Raw genomic sequence first — 12,719 nt, 5'->3', positions numbered from 1 at the left:
CACATACCAAAGGTAAGATATGTTTAATAAACAAAATCACAAATACATAAGAAAAAATTGTGCATTTTTTGTGGCTGTACTGGAATCCAGTGAGAAATATTGAAATCCTACATAAGTTTTTAAATTTCTTACTGACCAGAGTAGTGTAAAAATTGATTTCAATAACTTACAAATCAGGAAATCACAGGTTTTAGTTACAGATCCAGAGTTGATTGTAGACTCTAAAAAGGTTATTTTCTATGATGTAAAATTCTCAATATAGGGCAACATATAAACGGGCTATGCTGAATACATTTCACAGTATGGTATTTATATTTGTAAATGGTTGTCTGCTAACTGCCTCCTTGTATTGCAGAATTCACTGAAAACATTTAATTGATATAAAAACCTCTGCTTTACATGGCTGTAAAAACATTAAGGCACATAACCGGTGTTACATCTATTGCACTGTTTTGCAATGTAGCTGGTAGAAATCCTGTAGTTTGTAGTTTTGCCCTGTTTAAAAAATACTAAATGTAATTTACGTAAGATCACGGTCTATCTAATCCATTGTGCAAATTCAATCGTACTCGTACACCGCATTCAATATTAAGTCTCTTATGTAATTTCCAAAATAGATGGGCCCTTTCTCATGTAACCTGATTCTGTTTCATGTGAATTTGCATTTACATTTGCATTGCACATTACAAAATCATTGTACTGATAAACATTTCATGTTACTCGATTACATAGATGATTGTGGTATAACAATATTGGTTCCTTGAATCAAGTTGTCATCTTTTCCATCAATTAAAGAATCCCACTTATTGAAGTCTCTGTCCAGAGCTGGAAAATAAAGTTAAAAATGAAATATTGCAAACAAGTTCACAGTATTAAGTACACTAAGCATGGGGTGAAAAATGCTCAAAAAGGCTGAATTGATTTGGTCACAAATAGTATATATATATATATATATAAAAAAAAAAAATTACTGTTTTCAGTGTAAAATGTTATTTATTCCTGCAATGTCTTTTTAATGACAATTTAATGCATCTCTGCATGCATTAATTTTTTTTTTCTAAAATCGTACCCCAAACTTCTAAACAGCAGTGCATTACAAACGATTTAACGGAATAGAAAGAGCTGAAACACTGAACCATTCATACTAAAAAAGGTAAATAACTCACTTAAGTGGCGTTGAAGAAAAGCCAAAGTTGCTTTGTTGGAAAGATCCATGGCTATATATGGATCAATCTCTCCTTTCAGCTTCAGGAGCCTTCCAATCCAGTTCCCAGTAAGAAATGTGAAATCTGGGAAGCTCTGATGAACTGTCCCCCTGCCAAAACATTGTAAAGCACAATTAAATGAAGCAAAAAAATATTTTGTGGAGGGGAATGAAAAATAATAATAATGAATTACTGACTTGATGGTTATCATTTTTCTGGGAATCATGGCAGAGTCCAGCTTCTTCATACGAATGATATTCCCAATCCACTGGAATTTTTCAGAGTTGATAAAAAAGATTGGCTGCTTCACTCCTGGGAAGATCTCCTCATCCAAGGGAAACATCCAGGAGTCCAGTGCCACGCCACATCTAAGAAGCAACATTGATGCGAGGATGATCATTTTGTTTTTTTTAATCTCTCTCTTCACAAGCTATATGGCACTATTAACATGTTATTATAATTAGATGTCCAGCAAGTAAATGTGTCTTTCATGGCTAATGAGTGTAATTTCTTTCTGAAAAATCACCTCTGAATTTAATGCAAATAATATTTTCATTAACTTTTTTTTCGTAAATGATTCTCTCTATAAGGGTATTTAGAGCGATAACAAGGTTTCAAATAGTGTGGGTGTATGAAAATGCTTTAAAAAAAACAGGAAACTAGCAGAAGTTTTCAGATATCAGTGTGGAGGATAAAATAAAGGCCAACCGCACAGACTGAAAGTATCGTTTCTCAAACAGCCTGCTAAATATGCTAATAATCTACCCTCAAGATCTTGTAACACAAAGTATGTCACGATACGTATTGGACACACTAGTCAGCACAAAACGTACTTGAATTTGACATCCTTGCACAAACATTCGATCACTGTCGCGCCTCCGAAGGAATGCCCCATAACCGCTATTCTACACAAGTCCATGGAATTCTGAAATGCAGAAAAGCTCATTACCATCACTTATTTACACTACTATAATAAATAAAGTCTTACGGAATATGATCAAGCTTTTCTTTGTTCTCACAAGTTTAAACTCATTAGTAATATTCACCTCCATTGTTGACAAATCGAAGCTGGACTGTAAGATGTTCTCGACAGACTTTCCTGAATTGATGTCAAAGAGAATATCCAAGGCTCTGATGCATTCATCTGCTCTTTGCTTTACCTGAAACATAAAGGACATTTGATTCATTTACATGGAACACAGACAGTTTCATCAATTGTGCACTAGCCAGGACCACAATATATTTCAGTAATTATTTACAAACAAGTACAATTGTCACTAATACAAATAATAATACATAACTATTATTGATGGGTTTTCAACACAAAAATCTAACATTTCGGGGGGGAAAAGCGGCAGCAAATTCAGTCGATTACGGCTACAAATATCAGACTAGGACTGATTAGCATAGGAAGACTATGTTTGAGATATCTGATGAGTATTGAGATTTTCCTCACTTGCTTGTTTCTTAGAGGAAACTCATTCTCCCCTGGTTTCAACGGCCTGTAGTACATCCAAACCTCCTCCAGATTATCAGACACAGGCTTGGCAATGTCACATGACGGATGCCTTTTTGTTCCCGGCTCAGTGTGTTCTCTGAAGTAAAATGTTGCAGAGGCAGATTCATCCCTGAAATTGAAAAGATATTTTAGTGAAAGTAAAACACACCAGGCCAAAGACAACACATGGTAAAATGGCCCCGTCACTAGCTGATTTTCAGTCATAGGCTTCATTTAGTAAAATATTCATTTTGTAAACATAAGTGATCTTGAGATTTTTAACAAGAGTGAGTGTTTTAGAGAAGCCAAAATCAAATTTCTAGTTTATAGTGAGGCTCAACACACTTCATACTCTTTATAAATAAATGTTTCCTAAAACTGCAATACTACAAAGCATTTCCATTGTTCCATTTTGATTTAATAGTTTACACTAGTTTGATTTCCGTCGCTGCTGTTAATCCTGTGTTATGTGTCAGTCCACCGGTAAACACTGTTAAGAATGTGATGACCTAGTTTATACTATTGTTTGCACACTCCTCACACTTTGACTATTACAACATACAAAACCTTTCAGGGCAAGGAACATTTCTGAACAGTAATTGTGACCATGTCAGTTTGTGGTTAGCGGATATCTCTTATCTCAACATACTGGTCCGTTGGAAAGCAAAAAAGCTTTTACATCTAATAACTGAAAGCAAGCACCTGTGCTCCACGGCTGCAACAATGAAGCCCTGCGACGCCAGTTCAACACATATGGCTGAATACAAAGTCCTGAACATACAACACACAAAAACACAGTGGGAATGTAAAATACTGCATCAATGGTCAGGTTTTTGTGCCTAAATTTTCAAACCAACCAAACCTGAAAGCTCCCAGTCCATGAGAAAAGATAATGACAGGATATTTCCCATCCGGTTTAAATGATGCACTCCAGGCTGCTGGGATTTTACAAGACCCTAATGTGAACAAACATGCATAAATGGCCATAGCGTGACAACAGTGGCAACCAATGTTTTAACCACATTTCTAAGTGTCAGGAAGTGGCATGGTGAGCTAACCATGTATCACAACAAAAACTACATTTTCAAAAGGCCCAGCACTGAATAGCCCATACAAAAAAAAAATTTTTACCAAAGAGGTAGTTGAAAATTCTTTCACTCAGTGTTCTGTTCATCTTCATAAAGTCTGCGAGGCCGTTGAAATACTCTCTGCACGGGACCCAGTCTGGCAGCTGAGGATTCTCGGATGCTTGGCACGGATAGTAGAGTCTCAAGAACGTATCCTTGAAAAAAATATATAGGCTATATATTAATCTGGTAATGACACACATACAATTCATGTACACACAATTCAAGTACACACTTACATGTACTGTGTGGCCCACCATCAGGTCTGTGCATCCCACATGGTGGGGTCCTTTTCCTGGCGGTATACTCATAGTATTGTGGCAACTTGAATTACCCATTGCGAAAACCAACCAGTTCAACTTTGGCATAAACTTTAAACCTGAAAAACAAGAACCATGTCTCAAGTTTTCATGTCACAGCATGAAATGTCATGACATTTTCAAACAAGCTTGCTGACTCAGTTCACACTGTTCTTGGTCCTTTTAGTTAACTCAGTGCTTGTGAATAACCACTTTTTGCTTTATTAGTCATATGGATACTGTCTTTTAGAGAAGTAATGTGAGTTCACTGTGCTTGTCAGTGTATTAGCTACTGCCCGCAAAATAGCAGCTTACATAAATAAAAAGAAAAGCAGCTAAAGCAATGGTCTGACACTTAAAGAAATATATTTTTTTTTTTTTTTATCAGTGACGTAATAGGACGTGGCTGTCAAAACAGTGAAACCAGTGACACAACCAGCTTGTTTACAGTTAACTTAGCATACTAGCCATTGCTATTGCGAAGTGCCGAACCACTTTTAAATCTAATTTGTAATGACTTACCCGACGTTGACTTTGACCATTCATATATCTTCTTGACCAGAGTCAGTTGAACAAGTCTGCCGACAAAATACATCGACGTTAACAGGGCTAACTTACATTAAGCGTCAGCTGAAGTCCAACAGGCGGAGCCTCATCCTGACCCCGACTCGACACGTCTGTAAATTGAGTCACAGACACAGATCATGCTGTTTTGGATCAGTTACTTTGTGAAAGTGGTTTTGAACAAATCTGTTAAGTGAATGATTCGTCGAGAGAACGATTCGCACTAAAAATGAAATGCCTGCGTTCCTGCCACAGTCTATGGTTCCTGCCTTTTACAGTATATGGTTCTTGCCCTAAAGACGGACTATAGCGTAAGCCAATAGCATTCGAGTGCGGGTTGTGACGCAGCATTTCATTGGCTGTACTTATTAAACGAACACGCCCCCTTCACTGAACAAATCTGTTCATTTCTAAGATTCATCAAATTAAGATTCTTTTTCAGAGCCTGAACAAGATTCGGACCGGCGAAACAGCTGGTTTGTGAAAAAACCCGCAATAAACTGGGAAATCCCGTCAATGAACAAATTAGTCACTTTTTCGGGAATGGAGATCTGTTGGGACAGGTTGGGACTGGCAGAGTCATACTGAACAAAAGCCAGTTTTTGTTCAGTATGTTCCATACTGTATGGAACAGTATGTTCAGTTTTTGTTCAGTATGTTCCATACTGTATGGAACAGTATATGTTCCATACAGTATGGAACAGTATGTTCCATACTGTCAGTGGCGGAGCCAGGATTTTTTCATAGGGGTGGCCAGGCAAGGGCCAGCAAACAGTCTGGGGTGGCATTTAAATCTTAATTATTTTAAGATAAAAATTAGTTTAAATAATGTATTGGACTGTTTTAGTGGCTTCCAACACAACTGAATACAGTTCATTTGTACTTAATTGTAATTGAGATAGTAGCCTATTAGGAATCATAGAATACTGAGTGAATTTGATCTTTTTTATTATTATTACCACCTCCAGGCATATTAATAAAGAGTACACACACACTATAGCTAAAGTTCAACTTGCTCAGTTAGCTTGGTTCTGGTTCTCAAAACCCCCAACATTGTTGCACCTTCATGGATGAGACATGCAGATAACTACTGTGGTTCGAAGATTATTTAACCTTCATTGAATTTGATATAATCAATTAACTCTTCAACTTTCTATATTAGTTGTCAAAATAAAGAATCTAAACCGTTCTATCATACCTAAATTAAAAAGGGGGGGAAACATCTCTTTTGAATCCCTATGTGCAAGAATGTGAACAAGGCGGAAGTAAACAGCACATAAATAGAATTACGAAATAGAAAGAGAATTACGTTGTTGTTTCTTTGACTGGACATATGCGACTCACTCAAAACGGTCTCGCAACCCCCCAGTTGAGGAACATCGAATAGGCTACTATGCTCCGATCACTGCTCAAGCTCATTCGGTATTTCCGCACTCGTTTGACTTGCGCCTGGCGCTGAGGTGAAGTTGGAGTGCGCGTCTGAAAAGTCTCACGTTTTTTGTGGTCTTAAAGCGACGGTTCTGTGTTTTAAAAACAAAATTCTTGTAAAAAATAAGAGCGAGACAGAAACAGCAGTTGTGAGAGGGGTGGCCAAAGGGGTGGCCAAGCTTAAGCCAAGGGTGGCCATGGCCACCCCTGGCCACCCCCTGGCTCCGCCACTGCATACTGTATGTTCCATACTGTTCAGTATTGTTTCATACTGTTCGTTCCGTTCATCATGCGAGTCAATTTCATGTAAAACGATGAAAGAAATTACAGTAAGGGCTAGCGCAAAATGCGGCATCGGCATCTCGAAGCGGCACTTCCGGTGGCATCTCCAGCGGCCCTCAGTGCATCGACTTTCCGGTGCAGCGAGATCTCCAGTAATCAATATTTTTTATTTTATTAACTGCATTTTAACTTAATAACATTATGTAGCTACCACAGAGTAGCATATATATCATGTGTAACTTAGCATATCCTTTGTAAATAAAGTTTTGAGTTTCTGATTCTCCATTACATCAGAGAGCTGCAACTGTTCTGAGTAGCCTATTGATACTAGCAGAGACTATTGATACTAGGGATGAGACGAAATATCGTTTGACAAAATATCGCGATACAAAACGTGACGAAACGCATCGAGGTCGAAAAATATAGGCTTGTTTGAGATGAGCAAAATCTGCGCAGAACCGATCACCGGTGATCAGCGCGAGATGCATGCCGGTTAGAAATGTGTCCGAGTGCGGTCCGCCTTGCTCTGGTGTCATGCCGACGTATGTCAAAAAACTCTCGCGACTGCAAGGTGCACGTGTCGGATTCTGCAGTCGCGCGCAGTTGCTCTCCACCGACTGCGCTGATCAAAAGCATGATGGGAAACGACTTGCTGACGGCACAGCTTAATGCTCATTGGTTTAAACAACCGTGATGTATTGTTCTCTTTTAAAATGTTTGATTTTAAAACTCTGACATCATGTTTTATGTGTATAAATTATGTGTGGATATTCCCAAACTCTCTGACAGTGCGATCTATGTGATGTAATTTTATTTTTTTAATAAAAACACATGTCTGTATTAAAGAAAAAAATATTGATAAACACGTAGGCCTATTTAAAATGGAATTAAATAAGTACTTTGGGTGTCTTGTTCATTATATTTTCATATAAAAGCAACAAAACTTAAATTACATCCAGTTTATTAGCAACACCATGCACGAGCGTGAATCCCGCGATATCCACCTTTGATCTCACAGGTGTCTGATCCACTGCGAGAAGCGAGATCTGTCCGGCTTGCCTGCGCTTTTTTCACTCCTCCCCTCACTGCAGCCGCCTACTCTCGCATACATTTCAGGCGAGGCAAGGCGCATCTCAAACAAGCCTAATGTATCGCGAAATAAAGATAGATGGCACTGCTGCATGATTTGCGTAGTACCGTAAAACTTCAAATAATAGCCGAGTCCCAAATAGACGCCTGTCTCTATACACGCCTGGTGTGGCTGCAGGTTTGGGTAAATAAAGGTCTGTCTCAAATAGAGGCCGGGTCTGTTTTTTAGTTTCGGGTTGTATTTAATCCTCTAAAACCGCCAGATTGTCCGCTTTTTGGCGGTAGCCAAAGCAAATTTTTTGTCCCTCCAAAGCCTTTTTTGATCGGTGAGTGATGTAGAATAGAATGACTGCTGCGCTTGACAGGGCGCGTTACGAGCAGAGAGAGAGAGCCCCGGCCGCGCGCGCGCACTCTCACGTCTTCAAACAACACGAGCGCTGTCTTGCTCTCTCTCCCTCGCGCATATTAATCAAAATCAATTGACGCGATAGTAAAAGGTCGGAAGACCGCAGTTTCACGTGGAGCATTTGGAGATTTTTAGAGATTAGAGACGGACCTATACAATTAATGACCAACATCTCAACACTAAATTATAAAGGCCTGTATCATATAGACGCCTGTCTCAAATACAAGCCGGTGCAGTTCGACGATTTGGGATAATAAAAGCCCGGGCTACTATTTGAAGTTTTTACGGTATATAAATAATTTAGTGTATTATGTGTGTGTGTGTATGTATATGGGGCAAACACACAGTCTATGGTGGCAGGCTGGCAGCACCATCTGCTGATCAAGCAGGGTAAAACTAAATGAAAAAAAAATTATATCCGGGGAACGGTGCGGTACGTCATCACGTCAAGACAGCGCATGTTGCAACAACAACAATGCAGTCTACACCGAGCTAACAAATATTAGCATAGCACCAACTGCCTTGCCCCCAAACAGCCGACCATGGAGTCAAATGAGGTTGAAATTGAGGACGCTCCGCCTGGATACAAGTCATATGTCTGGCAGTATTTTGGCTTTCTCATTAAAAAAGACCAAGACGGCAATAGAGTAACTGACAAGACTAAGACTGTGTGTAAGCTATGCCATGCTGTCATTCTGTAACTTACACCACATCCAACACACATCAAACATGAACCACCACCTTCAACGTACCATAAAAATGTTGTAAGTTACAAAAATAAATAAGTTGTTGTTAAACAGTAATATTTTTTTCTTTTTCTTTTTTGATATTGTATCGTGACGTACCGTATCGTGACCCTGGCATATCGAGGTGCATCGTATCGTGAGTTTAAGTGTATCGTCCCATCCCTAATTGATACAGGCTAGGTAACGTTATAGGTTTCCAGCAAGAAGTGTCAATCAATATCACTTAATGTTTCAGAAAATGCTGTTTATTAAATATTAATTTGAAATGTTATTAAATATGAATATAAACGGTTATTCCGTATACAGAAATGAGTTCCGTTAATACAGAATAGAGAAATGAGTTTCTGATGTGCTGCACAATTCTAAAATTAATTCAAATAAGCTGTAGGCCTACAAAGCTGAAATTGCGGCGGCATCTCCATCTCCAATTCCAGCGGCCATCAGTGCAGCGGCATCTCCAGCGGCCATCAGTGCAGCGGCATCTCCAGCGGCCATCAGTGCAACGGCATCTCCAGCGGCCATCAGCGGCCATCAGCGGCATCTCAGCCAGGGACTTTTCTCCGGCAGCAGAAGCCGCTGGACTTATATTTTGTTTTAATAGCCTATTTATTTTTACAATACATTCTTAAATGATTATCAAGTGATGCTAACATTTTTATGTATGTTTTGTGAATTGTTTGAGAACAACTAATTTACAAGCGATTAGTAATTGATTTAGTTGATTAATTAGTTATGAAACATGACTATAAACAACAGGACAAATGTGAGACCGAGAATAAAACACAAAGACAAACAGTAGATAAGTAGCCTATATGCTACATTTTAATGAGCAATACATGATGGGGCCTTTGGGAACAGAAGAATGAACAGGACGCCATATGGGTGACGTTACATATACATGAATCGTCTGCCCGATTCCTCGTCTCGTCTGCCTGGTTCCTCGTCCTCCCTGTTCCCAGTCTCTCTAGTTCGTCATCGTCTTCATTCAGATAAGACAACTCTCCATGTGATCTTCAACCAGTTACCGTTTATATTCATTTATCATTCACCCTGCTTAAAGGAGAACTCCGGCGCAAAATGACCCTTTGGTCTAATTACACATTGTTACCTAGTCAACCGTTATCTGAGATTTGTTTTCATGATTATCGAATGTAAATAGTTTTATCTCTAAAAACAGTTTAGCCTATTAAGCTAGTATAACGGTAGTATATTGGGCATAGATCAATGACAAATAAAAATCGCTTGTTAATACCACTAACAAGGCTCAAAATAGCCCCACACTAACACGGTAGCATAATGAGGGTCCCTACCTTCAAACCGAAGCATTGAGAACTTTGTCAGTGTCCAGACAGTTTAATTAGAAGATATTTTAAACATACAGTCAACTTCGTGTATACAGGCAGAAGCCATCTTTGAAATACAGCCTTTACCAGTCGATCTACGAACGCCGATCCAAGCCTGCTGTTCGCGCCTTCTTATACTGTCTATGGTTCGCGCTCACCTTATCATTCTCACCAGCGCACTTGGATCGGCGTTCGTAGATCGACTGGTAAAGGCTGTATTTCAAAGATGGCTTCTGCCTGTATACACGAAGTTGACTGTATGTTTAAAATATCTTCTTATTAAACTGTCTGTACACTTACAAAGTTCTCAATGCTTCGGTTTGAAGGTAGGGACCCTCATTATGCTACCGTGTTAGTGTGGGTCTATTTTCAGCCTTGTTAGTGGTATTAACAAGCGATTTTTATTTGTCATTGATCTATGCCCAATATACTACCGTTATACTAGCTTTATAGGCTAAACTGTTTTTAGAGATAAAACTATTTACATTCGATAATCATGAAAACAAATCTCAGATAACGGTTGACTAGGTAACAATGTGTAATTAGACCAAAGGTTCATTTTGCGCCGGAGTTCTCCTTTAATCCGTACTGTGCTCGTTCAATAAACCTATTTGTGAATTACCTGTTTGTGTCCTGACATTCTATGATAATGGCTTCCGTGCATTGGATGACATGCTGTGACAAGATTAATTACACAATCTATGATCCCAGTTAGGACGACCCTTTCAGGTAGATAAAACTGGCTGCTTGAGAATCAGCCAATCAGGAGCGTCAATGTGCTAGTGCCAACTTCGGCGCGCGGAAGGAGACAGTTTAAGTTCCGGTTTCGGCGCGCGGAAGGAGACAGTTTAAGTTCCGGTTTCGGCTCGCGGAAGAAGTTTCCATAGACAGTAAAAGAAGTTTCAGTTTCGAGAAAGTTTGGAAGAGATCTCTCTCTCTCAAGTTTGGAAGAGATCGCGGAGTCCTTTTGCTGTGTGGGGAGCGCTGGCGTCGAAAGACTATATATCTTTATTTATATAGATTATTTAAGAGAGCGTTGCTGACTGTACTGATTCACAAGTTCCTAGAATTGTGTGCGTGCAACTATCAAAACACACACACTACTAGCCTTTACATTTAAAGTTTTTCAATAAAACACCTAACGGAACAACTTGTCTGCATTCTAATCGATGCCCCCTGGTGGCCACAACCATTTAAAGACAAATTATAGTCAAAGTCAAACGTATACAGTCCTTTCCAATCACCAAAACAGTTATTTGTAAAAAAAAAATGTATATACATCCACATAATTTGTTTGAATGTATGGATTCAATGCATGTGAAATAATCTGCTAACAACTTTCAGTGTGAAGCTTAAAGTATCATAATTTAATATTAATTAATTAATTCAGATTTCAAATTTGTATTATTTATGAGCTGTATAGTTTCCAACATCAGGTGGTCAAATGTAGCCTGGTAATACCAGACTCTGCTACTTCACTTTGCTTCGTACACAGAGTCTGGGATAGCATAATAGAGAAGTGTTTTCTCTCTCGCTAGGGGGCGCGTACTGAAGTTTAAAATCATTGGTTACCCGTAAGCCAATCAGATAAGTTTGTTTATGACGTATGTTATGCGCCGACACAGCCATCGAACCACAGACATCATGCATCGAACTCAAATCTATGATCGAACTTCCACTGTAAACACTTGATTATGCGAGCGAAATACCCGAGTGAACATGGCTGTAAACGACTTTTTTGATCTGTGAGTGATGTAATAGAATGACTGCTGCGCTTGACAGGGCACAAACGAGCAGAGAGAGAGAGAGAGAGAGAGAGAGAGAGCCCCGGCCGCGCGCGCGCACTCCCACGTCTACAAACAACACGAGCGCTGTCTTACTGCAGTCAAGCCAGCCTCCACCTCGAAATGAGCGGTCAAACTAGCCGCCCCTATATTTCTCTATGCGCTTATACACTAGGTATTACGGTAAGACCGTCAACCATTCTGAAACCATTCAGTCAACCATTCTTCCAGCGAAGGCTATTTCAGTTAGTCAGTCAGTCCGTCCGTCCGTCCGTCCGTCCATCTATCTATCTATCTATCTATCTATCTATCTATCTATCTATCTATCTATCTATCTATCTATCTATCTATCTATCTATCTATCTATCTATCTATCTATCTATCTATCTATCTATCTATCTATCTATCTATCTATCTAATCTATCTGATGTTGTTTTACAAAATAAGAGCCCCCAAAACTCATGTATTAGGCCTACCTGTTGTCTCCATACATTCAGAAAATCATAAAAATAAAAGTCCTAATTTCCACAGACCAATTCCACCTCAGATGGAGAGGACACCTTCTCAACGTGTCCCCTGCAAAGTTTCAGGACATTCTGATGTTGTTTTACAAAATAAGAGCCCCCAAAACTCATATATTAGGCCTACCTATTGTCTCCATACATTCAGAAAATCATAAAAATAAAAGTCCTAATTTCCACAGACCAATTCCACCTCAGATGGAGAGGACACCTTCTCAAGGTGTCCCCTGCAAAGTTTCAGGACATTCTGATGTTGTTTTACAAAATAAGAGCCCCCAAAACTCATATATCACCTGTTGTCTGCATACATTCAGAAAATCATAAAAATAAAAGTCCTAATTTCCACAGACCAATTCCACCTCAGATGGAGAGGACACCTTCTCAAGGTGTCCCCTGCAAAGTTTCAGGACATTCTGATGTTGTTTTA

At 39.2% G+C, this 12,719-nt stretch overlaps 1 protein-coding gene across 2 annotated transcripts; it reads right to left on the bottom strand.

The window, feature by feature from the left end:
• Positions 1 to 581: 581 nt before the first annotated feature.
• Positions 582 to 4,926, bottom strand: pla2g7 (phospholipase A2, group VII (platelet-activating factor acetylhydrolase, plasma)). Of its 2 annotated transcripts, none has more exons than XM_056269089.1 (11): positions 4,652 to 4,926; positions 4,070 to 4,209; positions 3,835 to 3,985; positions 3,566 to 3,659; positions 3,406 to 3,474; positions 2,662 to 2,833; positions 2,252 to 2,365; positions 2,039 to 2,130; positions 1,403 to 1,573; positions 1,167 to 1,315; positions 582 to 825 (listed from the first exon to the last, which is right to left on the bottom strand). In XM_056269089.1, the coding sequence occupies exons 1-11, from the start codon at positions 4,722 to 4,724 to the stop codon at positions 725 to 727; spliced, it is 1,326 nt and encodes a 441-aa protein (XP_056125064.1). In that variant the 5' UTR covers positions 4,725 to 4,926; the 3' UTR covers positions 582 to 724. The 2 variants fall into 2 exon arrangements, with proteins under 2 accessions (XP_056125064.1, XP_056125065.1); XM_056269090.1 differs by having other exon boundaries at positions 4,748 to 4,924.
• Positions 4,927 to 12,719: the final 7,793 nt, after the last annotated feature.

Source organism: Rhinichthys klamathensis, unplaced genomic scaffold (assembly GCF_029890125.1).
Source record: "Rhinichthys klamathensis goyatoka isolate OS25496 unplaced genomic scaffold, OSU_Roscu_1.1 h1tg000281l_1, whole genome shotgun sequence".
In the NCBI taxonomy this organism is placed as follows: Eukaryota; Metazoa; Chordata; class Actinopteri; order Cypriniformes; family Leuciscidae; genus Rhinichthys; species Rhinichthys klamathensis.
The sequence above is the reverse complement of the archived record's forward strand: the minus strand, read 5'-3'. Positions and strand labels throughout refer to the sequence as shown.

Excerpts from the sequence above, each read along its gene's own strand:
- pla2g7 (XM_056269089.1), bottom strand. The coding sequence starts at position 4,724 with ATGTATTTTGTCGGCAGACTTGTTCAACTGACTCTGGTCAAGAAGATA. Across the intron at positions 4,210-4,651 it reads ATGGTCAAAGTCAACGTCGG|GTTTAAAGTTTATGCCAAAG; the intron begins GTAAGTCATTAC and ends CTTGTTTTTCAG. Across the intron at positions 3,660-3,834 it reads AATTTTCAACTACCTCTTTG|GGTCTTGTAAAATCCCAGCA; the intron begins GTAAAAATTTTT and ends TGTTCACATTAG.